This window comes from Acromyrmex echinatior, chromosome 2, assembly GCF_024713525.1.
Source record: "Acromyrmex echinatior isolate Ae372 chromosome 2, ASM2471352v2, whole genome shotgun sequence".
Taxonomy (NCBI): domain Eukaryota; kingdom Metazoa; phylum Arthropoda; class Insecta; order Hymenoptera; family Formicidae; genus Acromyrmex; species Acromyrmex echinatior.
In genome coordinates this window covers 19,023,058-19,044,583 of record NC_141853.1, presented here as the reverse complement: position 1 = coordinate 19,044,583, position 21,526 = coordinate 19,023,058, and the positions used below count along the sequence as shown (strand labels likewise).

General features: G+C 33.4%; 1 protein-coding gene and 1 long non-coding RNA gene across 5 annotated transcripts in view; one reads left to right on the top strand and one right to left on the bottom strand.

The window, feature by feature from the left end:
* The window catches only part of LOC147910584 (uncharacterized), a 232,954-nt gene that overhangs the window by 100,432 nt on the left and 110,996 nt on the right, over positions 1 to 21,526 (bottom strand). For all 4 annotated transcript variants that reach the window (XR_015544210.1, XR_015544209.1, XR_015544207.1 and 1 more), the window contains one exon: positions 12,305 to 12,345. This is a non-coding gene — a long non-coding RNA (uncharacterized LOC147910584). The remainder of the gene's footprint in view (positions 1 to 12,304; positions 12,346 to 21,526) is intronic.
* LOC105143532 (netrin-1) overlaps positions 1 to 21,526 on the top strand; it is a 199,545-nt gene that overhangs the window by 92,985 nt on the left and 85,034 nt on the right. Inside the window, exon 2 of the mRNA XM_011051916.2 lies at positions 4,242 to 4,430. Coding sequence (XP_011050218.1) covers positions 4,242 to 4,430 — 189 coding nt within the window. The remainder of the gene's footprint in view (positions 1 to 4,241; positions 4,431 to 21,526) is intronic.

Below are 21,526 nucleotides of genomic sequence, written 5' to 3'. Positions count from 1 at the left end.
CTAATTCGCTCTTAATATGCCAGCAGTAAACGCTACAGGACTCATCGATACTACTTCGATTAATCGCTAATTACGGCGATCATCTTCATGAAAACGAATCGAGATTCTGACATGGCTACAACTTAATAACAGGAACCGATCGTAGAATTTCAGACGGTGGCTGACGGTGGTTATTAACTATCGAAAGGTTATCCGATCGACTCGATATATAGCGGCTAACTTGGATTCAACAACATTCTTATCCATCGATCAAATTCTGCGCTTCGCGCAAACCAAGTTCCCATAAATCACCGGCTAAGATTTTCACTGGGATTTGCAATGAGAGCATTAAGAAAACGTTATCGATCTTGAAATTAATAAATTTGCGTACAATTTTTATATATTTGAAAAGTATTATAACAATGTCTGTCGGTGATTAACTTAATATAATTTGTCAAAAAGCGATTATTCTGTGAAGCATTAGAAAGTGGGAGCGATATTTCATATAAAAATAGCGATATGCATGAAAAATTTTATGTTCTAATAATTAGAAAGAAACAGAATTAATAAGAAATATCCTAAAAAAAAAAGAAATGAGTTCAAAATTTAAAAATGTATGTTAAGTTTTTTTTTATTAAATCACTCACTACTTCATTTCCGGTAAAGAGACGAAGATTCCGATAACAAACATACTGAAGAATACACAGGACTAAAAACTGTATCATAATAGAAAGAAACAAGCATTCTCTTGATGATTTGTCCGGAAGCAATATCTCGCTCGTATCTTGCGTTTCAATCAACGTCAGTTTGTTTAACGCGAAATTGCATCAACAAGAACTTATTTCGAGTGGATTTCTTTAACTAACTTTTCTCTAGTTTATCAATTCCTTTTATAATTTTTGCTATTGTAATAACATTATTATGTCGTAATATCTTAATATCGATAATAAACATTAAATAGTACTTATTTCTCAATCTCGTGTTTATTCTATGTATTTAATTATTTCATATTTATTATTTCATTCACAATTATTATTAACTGTTAGATATCAAAAGAGCAATGGTAACCCAATCCGTTGAGTTAAATAACATTTTGCTATTTTTCAATTGCACGTGTAAATAAATCCATTTCTGTGGTTAATTTCAATTAAAGTAAACAATATCTATATTAATGTATATATTTAATAATAAATTTGAATGAAATTTAATATATTTTTTAAATTAAATTTTAACTCTATTGTTTTAGTTAAATTAACGACAAATTGAGTAAAAGCAATGACTATAGAAATTCAAAATAACTCAAATTATTATTATTTGGCATTATGAATTTAACAGTGTGTAATTGTCTTTTTAATTTGAATGTTTTTATGTTCATTTTTTTAATCGTTAAGATACATCCGTGTTAATTATACGCTTGCTGTTTTAAATTGAAGCAGATCCTATTTTTCACACCGCCGCCGGTCAATCGATTAAAGCGTAGCGCTAATTTGTAAGAGGATATAAATTATGACAGCAGAGTTAAGCTGTACACGGCGACGTCAGCATTCAAGAAAGAAAAAGAAAAAGGAGGACAAAGCACGTGCCGAGGTAGCAGGGAGAAAAAAGTCACGTAATGAGTGTCATCGCGAGAGAAAAATAAGGCACGTTCCTCCTGGTTCGACACACGGAATTATTAGGTCGAGAGAATCCACAAGAGAACGAATGCACAGAGATGGATTAATCGCGAGCCTCCCCCATTGATTCCACCCTTGGTATTCAGCCGTTCTTCCTTACGCTTTCAATTATTCTGTTATGTTTTCAAGCTGTCACAAAGAACATGGGTGGCGTGCTCGAATAAAGGAAAGTTACGGCACGAATTTAAAGCTCCCTTGAGCTTCTCAAGAATTCAATAGACAAACGATCGATGCATGGGGTGAAACTGTCGGGACAATAATATCAACGTAGATAAATTCTTTTCAATTACAGTTATCAAAATATGGCTGACTTTTAAGAAGACAGTTTAGCATACGTATATATAAACGGATGAGATAAGCGGAAAAAATTAGAATTCCAACTTTTTAGTGAACTTTTTAGAAATAAGTTGGAGATATAATGCCTGATTGAGACGTTAAGTGAATATTATAAGAAAAGATTTTAGTACCAGCTGATGCTGAAGATCAAGAATTCTTGAAATATTCTTATAATCACGTTATTGCTATCCTTAAACGTAATTATACTTTTCAAGAGAATATTTTTATATAATTTATTACTCTCACAATAAGAGATTTCTTTGCATTTTTTTTTGTTTATAAATTGACTTTAGAAAGAAGTTGGAAAGAAATTATATATTCAAGCTGGAAACATTTAATCTGCATAATAGAATAGCATTTATATTCTTGTCTTAAAACTTTAAAAAAAAATTTGGGATATTATTTTTATTTGCAATATAAAATTCTAGTTCTTATAAAGATTAACTTTTGTCCTATTTCATGAATTTTCGTACAGTAGTGTGTGAACTTTATAATGTTTATTAAATTTTATCGCTTGTTATTTTGATACATTGATAGATTAACGGATTGGTCAGTTGCACTCCCATCACGATTTTTTTTGTACCAAAATAATACACAAATTCAATTTTTTTTTTAATCGAAATTTTATGACAGATTTATCAAATCCTATTTACAAAGAAAATTCAACAAGCCATAAAAATATTTAAATGCATAAAAATAGAACTTAAAGTTTAAATAATAGAATTTAAATAGAGAAACTTAGCCTAAATAATGTATGTCTCATACTAAAAAATAGATAAATAACTTTAATTACTTTACTTTAATTGGTTTTTAACTGTAACAAAAAATTATTATAGATTTCAATTAAATTATTTCACTTATGTGCAAAGTTGTATACATTTTATTTCTTTATTTCCAGATTGAACTTTCCTTACGAACATGATTCAATGATATTGTCACAAAAATTCTATGTAAAAGTTGAAATTTCAAATTTTCCGAATTATGGACTACCGAATTTATCTCTTATTGTCGGGTTGAGTTAGTAACGCTATGCGAAGCAGATCGAGAACGACGAGAGAAGTCGAGGACCGTCGTCCGATAACGAAGACGATCCCCTCGAGCTGCCTTCCTTCCTCCAGCCGGATGAATAAACTCGAGACTAATTATCGCGATAAGTACAGAAGGAACCCCGGCACGCTCCGTTGTGCGTTCCACGATGAAGCTCCGTAATATTAACGAGTGGTGGCTGCGCGCCACGCTCAATGCTTCAATCGGAGGAATGTCTGAAATATCTACTCGCAGTTACCGGTGAAATAATATATATTCATGTCGCACTTGTACGTCGGTACGTTGAGCGGGACGTAACGTTTATTATTTCGCAGCAATGCGAAATTAAAGTAGAATAGATGGCATTTAAGCAATGCGGATTCTGGCGAGATGAATATAAGAAACGCTGCGATTTACCCGAGCAAGCTTTGCACGTTAATCAATTTGTATGAACATGTTTACTTATCATAGACACTTCTCTAAGCAGTCATTAATAATTGCATAAGCAAACCTGTGTACCAATATGTGAAATTGAGTTTCTATTTGCACGAGAAAAGATTAATTCAAAGCAATCACTTTAAGGAATAAATAAACGATATCTCTTTTTTAGAAATTTACAGGAAAATTTTTAGAAATGTCGATTTTTTTTATTCAGTTTATTAAAGTTTTTTTTGCTGATATCTCACCTCGTGAATAAAAAAAAGAATATGTGTATACTTTTACTAAAAGTGAATTTCTACATAAGTTACACGTATTTTAAATCAAATTATCTCAAATACATTCTCTACATTTCGCATAGAGAGCCATGTACACCTAAATTTAAGATCGTAGACTGTATTATCTTTGTAAATATTTTCTCGATATGCCCGAAAATATGACGCACGAATAACGTAAACTACTGACCTCCTTCTTTAAAGAGAAGGTGAAAATATATATTTTAACGTTGTTATTTCCACACGCAACGCAAATTAAATGATAATGAAGGAGACCCTTCATTTTTCTCTTTCAGCAAAATAATTGCGGCCGCATTGAACTTCAATCGCAATCATGGCGTTTTAATGACAATAATATCGGCGTTAACGGCGCGACTAAAAAAGGGTGAAAAGAAAAGAAATGTTGCTCGTGTGCGAGCGAGATAAAGAGAAATTAAAGGAAATGGTAGTCGTAAAATAATAGCGCACCTCGGTTGTCGCTCACTGACTAAAATTGCCGTGTTACCTGTTTCAGTGTGCAACTGCAACCTCCACGCGAGAAAGTGCAGATTCAACATGGAGCTGTACAAGCTGTCGGGCCGTGTCAGCGGAGGCGTTTGTCTGCAGTGCCGGCATTTTACGGCAGGAAGGCACTGTCATTACTGCCGCGAAGGTTACTACAGAGATCCGGCGAGACCGATCACGCATCGCAAGGCCTGCAAACGTAAGTGCCCCCGCGGCCCGGCGCAATTACATGTAAATCCAACAAAGACACCTCAGCGACGCGCGCGCGCGGCAATTACGCTCGCGTCGAGTAACGTCCACGCGATTACTCGTGGCACGGTTAATTACGGAAGTGCCACGGTGAACTTGCTATCGTCTCGCGCGCGAGATTAGTAAGCGACGATAATGGCGTGTAGGATTTCTAATTCTTCACGCGTCTCAATGTACGCGCGCGCTAATAATGTGAAGCCGGGCTAATTAGACGATCCTGCGGGTCATATATACAAGCTTTCTCTATCGCGCGTAACGATTCGCTTTCGAAATCACGATTCCGCGAGAGAGATTCTACGAATCGAGAATTCTCAAGTATTTTCCGCGAGAAGAAAAATGCAGATAACAATTCTACAAGACTGACGTATTTCAATGAGGGTATTTCAACACTCGGATGTACATAAGTATTTTTCTACGTGCGTATTTTTTTTTTTTTACTGTTGCATTTTTTAACCGAGAATTTTTCCCAAACAGTGCGCGGAAAAAAACAATTTTACTTGAAATATTAAAAAATTTAGCCAGATATAAATCCGAAAATAACTTTGTTGGACTACAAAATAAAATATGCGGGACAAAAATTGGTCGCTATTATAAAATGTAAACATTTTTTACAGCATCGTTCATTATGCTTGGATTTCCTACATTTTATTATAATACAATTATTTTGATAGTCCAAACAAAATTATTTTCTAGATCCGTATCTACTTAAATTTTTAGATATTTCACCACAATCATTCTTTCCGCGTGACTACGTACAGTTCCTGTATTTTCAACGTTCACCGCCGTATTCAAAGACGCTTCACGATTATGTGAATCTGATCGGAACACTTATTGTGAATAACCGACTGATCGAAAGCGGTGAAGGGAGCCGAACTAAGAAACGACACGACGACTTCTCCAATCGAGTCAGCGCATCTTCCCAGCCGCGCTACGCTGTCGAGAGAGACTTGGACGCTATTACCATTCGTCTCAGTCCCTCCGTGGTACTGTTACAAAGTGGTTACCAGCTGAGCAACCCCCTAATCTCGGTGCATTCAATTTATGTACGTTTGTCTAGGCTCATAGACCGCCGCGGGGATAACGATCTCCCGGTGTGAGAAAGCGCGCGTCGATGCATCGTAAATGCATCTACGTGAGCGAGTATCTGCACAGTGCATCCCATATCGTTCGTAACTGTACGGCGGAGCCGTTGTCCGATGTCGATTTACCGTGTAAGAATATTAGGCTCATTGTACCGTGATAAATCAGAAATTCATGCGAAATATGAACACAAATGTCGGATCTTGCAACGAAAGAGGCAACAAATCTGAAAGCTTCGCGAAATACTCCTCTCTTTTTTCCTATTCAATTTTCAAATGCATTTGTTATGATTTTTTTAACGTTTTCTTTTGATACAACTTCCACGCAGCAGTAGACATTAAGTCTTTTTATTTCTGTACTAGACTGTTAGAACGTTTTTCTTTGCGTTTGCCAAATGTCAAATAAATATTGTATCTATTTCACTTTTTAAGCGCCAAAAGTGTATACTAGTTCAGTTATAGAAAAAGAGCGGATACAGACTTATTGAATATCATCATTGTGTATCAATGTAGGCGGAAAGTATTGCACCGTTGGGTATCAAAATTGTTATAATGATATGCAAAGACGTCGTGTCATGTCATTGGATTAATACACAATGATGACACGATACGCGGATGCACTACAAGTATCGGCCTTCATGAACCATCCATCGTATCGCTTGAATACATAAGTATTTAGCAGTGCGTTTTTTTTTTTACAATCGCGAGGATTTTCACGAGATTCTGCCGTAAGTACTCGCACTTGACAGACGGGTTTCGCGCGATTAACTATGTATGTCACAACACGCACGTATCTTCTAACAAGGACTACATGTCATGTTGAATTGTAAGGTTAATTAACTTTTTACGGTCTAGAATATTTTTTATGTTACATGACATTCATGCTCGTTGCGAAGACCAGTTATAAAAGAGACATCCACGCATAAACGTGTAATAAAAATTTTACTCGAGGCATGTCATTCAAAGGTGTCAGATATAATCCCATTTATCAGTAAACATTATGTTTCATAAATATTTTGTAACGTCTCCGAATTATGAACAAGAAATGAACAGAAAAATCATTTAAAAAAAAGTCGCATGTTAATGTGATGCGTGTAATTAACTTTGAAACACGTTTTACTGTCAAGAATTGAATATCTTTGAGATATCATTATATAAAACAATCGATCTATCAAGAAATAAGAGTAATGTGAAAACAAAAATGTGAAAAATTTATTTGATAAATTCATATGACACAGCAATATATGAGGCGCTTACCGCAAAAGTGCTTAAAATTCGGTTTCATAAATTATTAACTCATGAAATAAATTATTAACAGTTAAACCATTTTTACGCGTATCAAATTTATAAGCGCCGTATCAAATTTATAAGCAAGCATAATGGTTAACGGGCTTAGCAACCAAAATATTAATCGCTGAGTTAGCGATTCATAGAGACAACGATACAGCGCACACACGGTCTACCTCGTGTTCTCTCACAGGGCTTCTGGTTCCAATATATAAAACCTAAGTGTCGCTCCAAGAGAGCCTGCGTGTGCTCTTGCCGTCGAGATAACGAAAGTATTCTGTATTTTCATTAGCAATCATGGCAGCCGTTAGAGATAACAACGAGACACGACATTCAACGCGAGCGCACACCGAGCGTGAAAAGAAGATTTAAGCTCGTCTTAGAACGGCATAAGTTTCATAAATTAATCCCCAGAACGAGGGGATTCCATCGGTGTTGGATCGCGAGAGACGGGAGAGTATAATTTCATTTTAATACATAATTTAAGTTTGAGCTTTAACCGCGCTCGAAACTTCAGAAATGATTGCCCCTCCTTCTCTCTCTCCATAACGATGATAAATTTAGGAATTAGTTGGGTGACAGGATGGTCCGATTTCGCTCCGTTGGGTATAACGAGTAAGTGTATAATGAAGTTGTAGGAAACTTCATTTTAAAACAGTTCACCTACATATATAATCACGTTTTATAAAAATCATAACAACAATGTTGTACATAATAAATTTTAATCGTCAGAAAATAAAATTCTAGTGTCTGTTTAATCTAGGATTCTATTTTTTCAGAACAAGCAAATTAAAAAGGAAATATACTATAAGTCGAGTTTCGTGATAGTAAAGTTATGATCTTATAATTTTGAGATTTTATCTTTGACTAGTGTATAATTTAAGATCCCTGATATATCAATGGCTTTTTCAGAAAACTAGCTGTATCTAATTCTTAGTTTTCAAGGTAGGGATAGAATGAAATAACGACGTTATTACATGGTGATTAATATGGCGCGGTGAAGATAAGATCTTTCTAAGGGTAAAGCGACTCTGATTGAATAATTAGCCACGCCCACTGGATTAATTTCAATTTAACGTCGTGTTAAATAGCGCAGTGGTCATATTTGCACGTCATACCACCTACCGACTTATTTAGATAGCAATAGCTCAATATTATCGTTCTCGAGGAAAAGTATCCTTGCAACATTAAGTAATTAAGTCTAGTTAACGCATGCTAATTAAGATCGCTTTGCAGGAAGAGAACTCGCATGCACGAACGAGGTAATATATTCCAAAGTACACATTATTTGCAGGATAATGAACGTAAGCTTATCAGTACTATATATACAATTGAATAACCTCGAGAAACTCTACTGCCACAGATGTTCACAGAATTCCATGCAATTCGAAATTCTATTCACGTCGAAAATAGAGAGCAATAATCTCCGTTGAGCGCGCTGCACTCAGCTGAAAGCATCAACGATAACGACGACCACGATAACGACGATGACGCTGCTCATTTTGTAAGATATGCCTTATAAGATATCCGTTTGTGCGCGTCTCTCTCGGCCGCTATCTTCCATTATTACAAGCCCGAACGCGCGACGAAAATGCAGATTTCTGCAATTTCTCATCTTTCTCCGCGTCGTCGCGTCTTGCAACGTCCTGTCGTTGCACCGAACGCACGCCTCCTCCATGACATGCACTAGCATTTTCACGGTTAGTGAACTCTAGATTGGTCCTGCCGTATACGATCCCTCTCATCTTCCCATCGTGCTTACCCACGACAAACCACCCCCTCAATCTCGTGCTCGACATTTCCGCGGGAAAATACAACCCCCAGTGTCGACTGTGACGTACCGTCAGGTCAGAATAGCGTTGCTCGGTTCGAAATTTCCACGGTGACGAATGAGAGTTCCCTCGACCCTCTCCGTATCTCGTTTTCATTCCTTTTTCGTTATTTGTCTGCAGTGACTACTACTTACTTCGACCGTATAAAGTTCTTTTGCTTTGACTGCTCCCGAGGGATAAAGTCAGCATTTTGCTAAAAGCTGTTTTACACGTGACGTGGCGAGACTATCGTTTGTTCAGAAATTCTGTATATCTTTTGTGTTAGCGGATAATACGACTTTATAAATTTAATAACTCACATATTTTAATAATTAAGTTTTAATTTATTTTAATAAATCTATTTGGATTTTTCAGACTGTATTTACAGACTTTAATATTTAATTCAATTTTTATTAGTTTATTTAATTCCTCATTGATATATTTACCATATATGAATTGATGTAAATCAAAGGATCAAATACGTAAAACATATTCCTAAAAAAATTACTAAAAATTATTAAGTTATATAATTTTATATTGTCATGGCTTAAAGAATATTGACATTGCAATAATGATCCATATTAATATTTTTTTTATCATTATTGTCTACTAATTGAATATTAAAGTGTGCTTTTTTAAAGATTATATTATTTCAACATTTATTTACTTTATGATAAATAATTTCAAAAGATTTCAATTATGCAATTTTTAATATTCTTTCCGACGCATTAAATAATAAATATTACATACGTCGGTCGAATACAATTCTCAATTTCTGTTCTATTTCAATGACACGCAGCTCTATATTTTATTTCTATGTTTCATTTACTCTAATATAATTCTTCCTTTTCTAATCCCGTCGAGAATCATCATAAGGACTTGTTTCTTCGAAAAGAGAAGATAAAAAGAAACATTGGAGCACCATAAAGTCAACTTAATGTTGCTGTAAAAAGTCTCATGTGACTGCTAGTAACGTAATATAAACTTGGTACTTAAGAGTCAATGATTATTTTGGTCTCGGTTTTACGTAGTAACTTTATTGCTTAATAAGAAAGAATACTGATAATCAGTGCGTGATAAAAAAAAGTAAAGAAATTGTTTTTTCATGTGTCATAAAAAATCCAATTGAATCATATAATTATCATCAGATATTAAGTCTACAATTATTATAGACATTAATATTGTTGTGCCTTAATAATTATGTCAATTGCCTACTAAGGAGGAAATATATATTATGGTAAAATGAAACTCTTGCGAGATATACGTATGGAAAGCAACACATTGCATTGACAGCAGAAATGTCCGATGCGTCGTAATTTCATGGCTCACTAACGATCATACTATTACAACGACTCAATGTTCATCTAATCATGCGAACGCGCGCCGGGAATAATCACGGACAATTATTCCTCGCAGAGGATACATATCGTGAAACGTCATTTTTATATACGCGACCTTTGGCGCAGACACATCGTTTTATATGACGCAGAATAACTGTCTATATCTTAGGTCTCATAAAAATAAGCACTCTCAATGACGATATCCGATCGAGCAACCATGACCTTTCGTTCTATATTCATTACTTTCATTTCATCAATACCGTATTATATTGTGTGTATATATATGTATATTGAGTCATTTAAAAAGTATCCGCGGTTTTTTCATTCAAAAATTGAAAAAAACCGCGGATACTTTTTAAATGACCTAGTACATATATATATGGCACTCTTATTTTTGTAATTGTTTTAACATTGTTTTAACATTGTGAATATTTTTAAAAGCTAATTATTTATAATTATAAATATAATAATTAATAATAAAATACATCTGTTATTTGAAACTGTAACGACACATTCTGACAGAAATGATCAATCCTCTGTTCTATTAAACTCAATAACTGCCAATTTATTCCATGTGAGAAACCGTCTTAATGAGAACAGTCCCTGCATAATATATCTCACGGCAATAATTTTTATAGCCCTACACACATGGCCGGCCAATTGCATACGCAGTGGTCGGTATATATTAGAAACTCCCCCTGTTTGTACAATACGCGTGACCATGCTGGAACGATACGCGTTTCAACTGTATCCATCCCCGGCACCCAAAGGCTTACCCCATGTTTATTCTAACCCCGATGGCACCCTCGGGCAAGGGTTGCTTCTCAAACAGAATCGGTCACCGAGACGCTCACCGCGCTCCCATGCACCCTTCTGGTTCTTCCACTCTGTCAAGACTTCGATCTGTATGGCGTGCAAAGCGAAATTTCACGCAGTATTAAATTAACGCGCGACGCTACTACGAATTCCTAACGTGACTGAGTTTCGATATGCTCGGCACGATTCATGTAGGCAGATCGTTTGCGATCGAGGGGTAAACTTGGACCGTCGAAAGTAATTCGTGCGTTTATTTCGCATGAGCGCATTTACTTGATGTCGGGGAATTTGGAAAACGACAAATTCTGAACAAGCAAATTGATAATCAACATAAATATAGGATAGATGTGGGATAGAAAAGATTAGAATAAAATTGGTATGTTATAAAAATAAATATAATTAATAATTATTATTATCGTGTATTTCAATCATTAAATAAAATGATGATCGAAAATATTTGCTATGCAAATAAAATATTTTTCTCTATCATTTACTTTTATACTTGTGATATATACTGTATTGAAAAGAATATTGAAAATTATTTTCTTACATCCAATTTAAATAATATTTAACTCGGGAGAATATAGCGAGACCAAATGTACAAATAGAACAGATACCAAATATAATATTTAAAAAGAGGAAAATAAAAAGAGTAAGTTAAACATCAACAATTTTTTCGTTTTTATGAACGTTAATTATTAGGTGTTGGAATTAATTCGTAGCGTTTTACAAGTGATGGGAAGTACTTTCATTAATGTATTTTTTAATGCTCATGTGAAATAAATAACATTCTTTCATTAAAAAACGCTACGAATTAATTCCAACACCTAATAATTTTTGTTCCAAATAAATACATATTGCCAATATCTATTGTTGATTACGTTAAATAAACATCTTGTTTAATTTCTATTTTTCAAAAAATACAAACACCATAAAGAAATTAATTTTATTTCTTTTCCTTTATATATATATTACATGTATATAAAAAAAAACTCGAAAATTTAATCAGTTATACTTTTTTGATACCACAAAAATCATTCATAAGGATAACTTATTAATATATTGTATCTCTGTGGTGTTCGAAATTGGATTTCTAAAAATCTTATCTATATCTACAAAATATACTTAGTATTTACAGAATTTGTTTTATAAATTTCAGATAACAAAAGCATTTTGTAATCAGTATAAAAGGCACTAAAATTTTGGTATAATAATTTTTTTAATAAGCTCTATTATATTCTGTATGTGTACAAAAAGCATATCCTTGCACAATAAATCAAATAATTATACATAATCTAGAATTAAATATTGATCTAATTTGTTCTATCCCATCTATCTAAAGGCATTAGATCTATAAGATATTTAACTTGATATATTTATCTATGTTTATCACATTGTTATTCTATTAACTTGCATATTTTATGCTCATAATCTACTACTGTCTCTTATAGATCCATTACTTCCAAAAATGAAGTCTAATTTGTCACTCACCGATACGATCTCAGCAATAACGGAGATGATGTATATGCGATCTGCAAAATAAAAATATATTCAAATTGATATATAATTTAAAAAAATTCATATTTCAAAAAATAATTATTGCGTATACGAAATTCTTAATTTTACAAGCAATAAATAATAAACAAGTAATAAATAATAAATAATAAACAAATAATAAATTATCCTATGCTTGCTCCGACGTAACCCGATGCTCCCTAAGCCTCCACTTCCTTTTAAATTTCTCACATTTACATAATACCTGCAAATACATACATGGTTAATTATGATCGCGCGCGTTGATGTTGTTTAAGTATAATAATTGCATGACATTTTGTACAACTCTTGTGATATTAATCATACATGTGCATCTCGTTAAGTTACAATAAAAATATCTCTAAGAAGTCAATTCGTTTCATACTTACATTTTCTTTTATTAATTAATGATATATATATATATATATATATATATATATATATATATATTAGGTGTTGGAATTAATTCGTAGCGTTTTTTAATGAAAGAATGTTATTTATTTCACATGAGCATTAAAAAATACATTAATGAAAGTACTTCCCATCACTTGTAAAACGCTACGAATTAATTCCAACACCTAATATATATATATATATATATATATATATATATGTATATATGTATGTATAATATGTAAGATATAATTGTCCAAATATTTTTAAAGAAGTAATTGTTCCTTTTAAATGCAATAAAACAATATTCTTATTAATTTTATTTTAATTTATCACTAATTCACTTGTTATTATCATTTGCTCGGATTCTCACAAAATATACATATTTTCCAAATATTTTTCGTATTTCAATGTAATTTGAACACCTATTGTAGAATTTATTATTACCGCATATTAAATCTGACATTTGTTCGGAGAATAAAATTTTTACCTTTGTTTGAATGGAAAATGGTATCTACAGAAAAAGAACTAATCTATTATTTGCTATTATTTTTATTTCATTATTAACTTTTTTAAAAATATTACGTTGTGAGTAGATTAAAATTGTGTGGATTCCATAAATTGATTTTACACACTAGATCGAGAGAATAAAATTAAATCGCCGTAAAAAGAATAATGTAATAAAAATTGGAAAAAAGTGATAACAAATTAATTTCCATATTTCAATCACAAAACACAAATAAAACTTGTTTTTTTTTTTAACTTAGATTTAATGTTATTGCATTCATTAATTCTTAAATGGAGCAATTGAACGATTATTTAAATTTTCAATTAAAAGAATAAATACCTATTAAATTACTCCGATAACTGTGTTAAAAATTCGACAATATTAACTATTTGCTACAATATATCATCCGCATATAAGGAATCAAACAACAAAATCAGATGAGTAATAAAAATTTATGTCAACAATATTAATAAAGTTATGAAAATTGGTAACAGTCAACAGATACAGCATAAACTTTTTGATGATTTATAATATTTTCATTGATAAAAACTATCAAATATAATCTGAAAACATTTACAAACACACACACACACACAGACATATTATATATATTAGGTGTTGGAATTAATTCGTAGCGTTTTTAATGAAAGAATGTTATTTATTTCACATGAGCATTAAAAAATACATTAATGAAAGTACTTCCCATCACTTGTAAAACGCTACGAATTAATTCCAACACCTAATATATATATATAGATGAATTCGTTGCATTTTATTACAGCGCAAATATTTCTAAAACTGGCCTTATTCGCTATATTTATTAAGTAACCTGCTGGACTACGATTTTTATCTCAATTTAATGAATTCGAAGTCGCAGCGCGACATTGAGAAATAATTACTAGTCGCAAGCGATTTATCCAGCGTAACTGCGGCATAACGAGATCGATTTACAATCCTAGCGATGAGATATTTGCGGCGTGTTAATCCGGCCATGAAACGCCGAGCTATCAGCGATATCTATCTTAAAACTTAATCAATATTATTCCACCGCGATAAACCAGTCTCGCGCTCCGCTTGTCGTACTCAAAAGCAGCATTAACCTAAGCTAAAGCAGACATTGACGAGTCGTTGTCGTCGTCGTCGTCGTCGTCGTCGTCGTCGTCGTCGTCGTCGTCGTCGTCGTCGTCGTCGTCGTTGTCGTCGTCGTCGTCGTCGACTTCGCACTCGAGATATCGTGTCGTCGATCGCAGAAGGGAAGTGTTGCGCTCGTGCTTCGCCAGTTCATTATATCGTATTAATCGAGTGTCATGGAATTGAATTTCTCGAGATACCTCCGTATCGTTTCATAAGTACTTCCTTTAATATACACTGACAGCGATATGAAGGCTTTAAATGCATCAGCATCGCAAGTGAAATTCTTCGACATACCTTGCCACTTATTCTTAACGTATAAAATTTCTATTAGAAAATTGAAAATAATTTCTCCGTAAATATTTAAAGTCGATTTTTTTCAATACAAAATTTCATACTATGAAAAAATTTTATTCTATGTTTTCGACTTATTTTTTCATGTAGAATCACTCCCTTCCCTTCAGTTATATCATCAGTTCATACTATATATATATATATATATATATATATATATATATATATATATATATATTTGTTTATATTTTTTATTTAATTGAAGTGTTATATCAGAATAAGAACATTCAAATATTAAATATTGTGTTTATATGTTGCTTAAAATAAAAAGATCTCTTGGTGTAATTTTATAAATATTATATATTATTTAAGTATAGAAATATATAAATGTCTTAATTTTTAAAAGACTTTATTTGTCTTCATTATTTACTAAGTTTAACACTACTACATCCATGTGATCGTTCTGAGAACTTGTGAAATGGGCGCTCGCCCGAACCGCAAAAGGTACTTGAACCCGATACCGAAGAGCAAAGCTTTCCTCGCGTACTCGGCACGCGTTAGCATATTCATTACTCGCCACTTAACCGAGACTTAAACCTTCCAGAGCTTGCAGTGGGATCAGCACTATTAGTGTCTCTTCCTTCTCCTTACCCTTTTCTTTGTGTCTTGCTTGGTCTTCCTTGCACCATCGACTCTTTCGTCGCTTCGGAATACGTCCCTCTTACGGTCTTTGTGGTGTTTGCTTTGTCTAATCACGAGTGGACTTGTAAGCCAGTCTTCGCGAGAAGGCGGAAGTCGGCGGATTTGCTGATGAACTTACAGAAACGTGCTTCGTAAGTTTCATCTTTTCAACCTTCTCTATTGTTTTCCTATATTCAGCTATATTTCTTACGTTTGAAAAATGTTCACTTTAGAGAGAAATAATCGTTATTTTAAATAGGAATAATCGATTTAAACAAAAACGATATGATTGAAAGATATATTATTTTGTCTCATTTTGATTTCTCTTCTTTTAATCGCCGAAAATTATTGGCTAAATTAAAAATGAATATTGAATTAAACAGTATATTTTTTTTTAATTAAAAAGTTCATATGATTCTCTTATCCTCACGTAGGACGGGGTAACTAATTTCTCGAAGTTAAACACGCAACAGCAGTTGCTGTAGCGGAAGAATGTAGAGCGATGCAATTTAATTATAATCTAGTTTCGGACTAAGTCATAAGTTTGTTAGCAAATTATAATGCGGTTGATGGCTAGCAGCGTTTATCTACCATATGAACGTAAGACTTCTCAGTTGCTTCACACGGACAATTTCATTTTCACACGAAGGAATTAAAAAGTTTTATTTTATTTTGCCAAACTTTAACGATCTGAGTTAAAATTTCATAAAAGATTTATCGTAATAAAATTTTATATTGCATAATTACACATAATGTTGCACAATGTTCAATTTTAGTTCTAAAAAGCTGCCAAAAATCTTCCATATCTCTTTTACGTGAAAAGAATTGTTTTACTGAAGTAATTATGTGTAGAATATATTTATTAGATCATTAAAATAATTATTGTAGAACTTATACTTAAGCGTTGATGATAATGATGCAAAAAGTTTCAATACTCTAACAAGTTTGAGTGTCGTACATAATTATTTTGGTTTAAATAAAATTATTTTCTCAGATCTGTATCTAATTAAGTAAGATAACTAAAAAATAAAGATTCTTAATATTGTTTAAATGATAACTTTTTATAATGCATATTACTTTCTCCTAAATTCTCTCTCTCTCTCTCTCTCTCTCTCTCTCTTTCCTTTTCTCAAACAAATCGATTTGAAAAAATAAAATTATAAAAAAAAATGATTATGATAAAGGCAAAAGACATTTAGTTACTGCGAGACTACTTGACACACATAAACACATACTTGTCTACCTTTTAATTTATTCGCGTGTTCTTTCATACGGGGCGACATTGTGTAACAAGGTCTTCGTAGTGTGCCCGTAATCTTTCTTTTCCGTCACCTTTGGTGCCGTGTATTTGTACCACACTTAAGACTTGCACGCCGCACCAGTGTCTCGTTATAACATCGGATCTAGCAGGATTTTAACGAAGCCCCGGTATAAAATCCTATTGAAATTAAGTCCCACTACGCGCGGACTTAACAGTCGGGGCGAAACAGCGTTAACGTGGCTGCTCCTCCGTCATCGAGGAAGACAATTCGGCAATTATGGACTTTCCCGAAGAAATTTATTATCTCTCAAATGCGGCTTTTTAAGTATATAGTTTTCCCCTCTTATTACAGGTAGAAGGAAAAGCTCACTAAAAGCTGATTACTAGTTTTAATTTTAATTAATTAAAAAAAAAGATAAAATAATTAAATTGTGGCATTTTTTTGGATTTAAACTTTTTTAATCATTTTATAGACTGATAAAAATGATAGATAATAAAATAACAAATAATATGGATTGTAACTTAAGTTATTCGCAATAAATAAATAATTTTTAAACAATGAATAATACGATTGTTAGAAAAGTTATCAATAATAATTAGTATTATTGAACTTTATTTTCATTCAGCCTATCTTGACTTTTCAATCTTCCGACGAATTTTAACGAACATGAATATCGATATATCTTATTAGGTACTTATCTCGATTTTACCAAGAAAAAAGATTGCCGCTATAAGATTTAATTAATCAGATTAGAGCAATTAACTGGCTCGAAAATGGAGTCAGCAATCTCGAAGGTCTCATATTAAAGGCACAACCTGACATAATCGCTTAAGGCTTACGAGAAACGTGCGTCCAATTAGAACTCGGATAAGATGCTTAGAGTAAACTTTCCTCACGGGAGCCGCTCGTCTTGGATTTTCAGAAAAGATCAGCGGGAGAGCTTACTGTGCTGAAACTTCGACTACGTTTGAGTAAACTGTTCCCAGAGGATATTCGATAAACATCCGTGAAAAATGGAGGTTGCGAAAGAGCGAGCAGAGCATAAACGAGACAGAAACTAATTGATTTTGCGCATTATTTGCTGAACGAATGAAAAAGGGGGAAAGAGAACGAATAATGAGAAATAAGGGACATTTGCGTTGTTAATATCGTAAATTATAAATTACACATTGCGCGAAATATCATATTACTTTATGACATTGAGACATCATTTGTCAAATCGCGTTTATCCAAGTGAAAGAATTTTAAAAGATATATCACATAGCAAACAAGAAACGAATATTTACACACGTTATCATCTGAAGCTTTCATATGGATTACTTTTCTAGATATTGCATATTATTAGAAGAAAATGAGATGATACATATTTTTAATTTTACTTTTTAGATTTTTATTCGTTAAAAACTAAAGTATTTTTAATTTTATAATTATAATAAATTAATTATAATAAAAATATAAATACAAAAACTTTTTTAAATTATAAGAAAATATTATATAATTAACAGCATGCTAGTGCGTTTGTATTATTTACTAAACTTTGTTCACGAGAATTTTTACAAGTTATGTTTTCCAATTTTAACACCAATATTCTTTCTGACAACTAACGTAGTGAATGATATAGAATATATACTATATCATTCCAATTGCTGCTAAATCTAGCAGAACAAATACTAATAAATTGACTAATTGCACGCATAAATTTCATGTATTGTCACAACGTGTGTAATCCCTTTAAAACAATGCGATTGTTCTGTTCTCCTTTCCTTTTTTTCTCTCTCTCTTGTTCTCTCCATTTTTCTGTTTTATTACTCATCCTTAGAATTTTAGCAATTATCGCGAATACCACCGACGAGCTTTATGACATACAATCGAAGCGCCCACCCGCAACTCTTCCATTTATTATCGTGCGCATTTGCATGCGAATGCACTCACCAATGTGTCAAATGAATAAAATTCAAGTTTACTGTTCGATTAGCGGATAACCGCGAGGGCTTCAGGGTTTGGTGATGAGCTTTCATCTTCATAGCCACTTTTAGCCACATCGTGTAAAGATATCTATTAAAAAGACATACTTCAAGAATATAAACATTATTGAATTTCTAATCGCTAAACAAATAGCAGCTACTTAAGACTTCAAACTTTTTACGGTAATCTATTTAATTATTATATTAGAAGTAAGTAATTTATTCTCGCGCAATATCTATCGAAATAAATTAATTATTCGTACATTATTACCTGTTTTACGTGGACAACTTTATAAAATATACTTTTTTGAATCAACAACTGAAAATTTTAATGATAACTACGAGTCCGTTTTCGTTGAAAATGTGTACGGTAATTAAATTATACGAGCATCAGTTTCATCCTTACATCTGATGGTATTTTAATTGTAAAATAATTACATTAGCTCTCTTAACATATTACCTCTCTTGACAGATGTAATTTTGCTTAAAAGTACTTTTAATCCCTTTTTTACCGTGGATAACGTTTTTAACCTGACCTAGTTAACTTAATAAAAAAATGTATTCCACCTTGTACTGTCACATACGGTGTGTCGTTTGCATTATCATTTGCACTGTCCTGAATCGAGTGAAAAAAAGACGCAAGATAATTACGCGTAAAAGGCGCGTCTCCGAAAGCAAACGAGTTGTACAACCAAGGGAAAGACATAGAGCACCGGGAAGAAAAGGTGGTAGATCTCCCGCGGTACACCTGGCAACAAGACATTCCGCTCAGATGTAACCTCCGCGGTGTATAACATCGGCAAAACGAAGAGAATCAGTGTCGAGGAGAGAGTAGGAGAGCGGCAATAGAAGGCGGTTACGAGGAGAACGAGGAAGGAGAGAATGAGAGAAAGGTAGCGAAGCGCGCTCGAAGCGCGAGGAGCTAAGAGGCGCATTATGTGCAGTCGAGGTGCAGGTTGCAGACTCACCTTTGTTTGAACACGCAGTCAACCTCCTTCCTCTCTTCTCTCTCTTCTTCGTTCGTTCCCTCATTTTCCGTCTCTCCCTCTCTCTCTCTCTCTCTCTCTCTCTCACTCACTCTCGCGCTCTCTAAGTCCTCCTCCGCGGATACAAGCATGCTCCGAGACGGATATGTGCGAGCGTGTGTTTATGCGCGGTACACGCACCCCGAGGGTTACGCGTGCGATTTATGCGTGTGCGTGCGACGACGTTGGTGCACTCGGTGAAATTTATAAGCATGGAACGCATACATCTCTGAGTTGTAAGGGAGATACTTTTATATCCGAGAAGCGCCTCGCAAGCTACAGATGAGTATCGGCAGGTACTCGTTTGCTCTCTCTTTCTCTCTTTCTTTCTTGCCTGATGGAATTCACAATTTGTGTTTTGCTGATTCTCTTGGATTCAATTCGTGAACAGTTTCACGCAATTTCTCAATTTGGTAAGGCACGATACAAAAGCTTTGTTCCTTATAGCTCTTATTAGTATGGAAATAGACAAGAAACATATCCATTACGTGAGACCTTGACTTATAAAATTATATGTCTAAATTTATAGATCATGTCATTTGTTGATATTTTAAATTCTAGATGCAATTCGCGCAAAAGTTAATTGTACAATAATTGTACACAAAAATTTTGATATTTTAATCAAGGAGTTACAAACGCTTTCTTAATTTATTACACGCATGAGTCGATCATTCCTGCGCGTTTCTTTTCTTTGAACTACTAGAGGAGCATTTGGCTAAATATAATAATCTCTATCTTCTCTTTTTTTTTATACACAATTTTATAAATACTTTCTAAAAATGGTAAAGTATATATAAGAATCACTTAATAATTTTTGTAAAAGTCATGCAAATTAACCTGGGACACGAACGACCCCAAATGTATATAGTAAATGGGAATATCGTGTTACTAAAGGTTAAATAAGAGATAAAATTACCTAATGAACATTAAAGTGATAATAATTCTTGATATAAAAAATCGAACCATAACTACGTTAGTCACTTTCATTAAAAAAACTTTATTTTAAAAGGGTTTCTGAACTCCTTGATTACAATGCGACGAAGTAGCTATCTCGCCAGCACGCGATGGTGCAATAAGGTTTATCCACGTTGTTGTTCGGCTAAGAGGATGAGTTACAGTGGGATATTAATCCCACACATGAGAGGATAAAGAAATTTCACAGTAATAGTCCGTGCTCTTCCCTTCTTTTTTTTATCACAAATTATTTATATATATATATATATATATATATATATATATATATATATATATGCTTACGCAACACCGTTTTAAAGTTAACCCGCTGGATTTCTCTCTTAAAAGGGAAACGTCGTCACAATTGGTAAAACAGTAATCGGCGTAGTCAGCAAACCGGAATTCTCTCCTTGAAGCATTTGTACACTTATCTTCGCGTGAAATACACACGCGCACATCCATAAATGTGAGAAATTTCAGAATACGATCGCGAGAATGTGTTTATCCGAGCGCATTACGTAAATATCGCGCGACAAGTGTGAGAGATTATTAATTGATATGAAACAAGAACGAAATGGATGTCCGCTCGCACGATGATCGCTCTATCTCGCTTGAAATCACGACTAAAAGACTACTCGTCGCGACGGAGCGATTAATTAAATTAATCGACCAGAGAACTTGACAGTATATATATATATATATATATATATATATATATATATATATATATTTCGCGGTTCAAACGCGCGATCGTAATTCCAATTTTATTTGTCGCTTGTGTTTATTATTCTGCAGCGTTTATTACTTTTGCAATTGGTTGACGAATTCAAATTTAATCTCTCTGAATCAGACAGCGATGATTGTTGAGTCATGCCATCAGATACAGTCATGCAAATTGTGGCAATAAGATTAATAATGTAGAATTCATTTTTTTATAACGCCCCCATTTGCGCACTGATATATTTTTC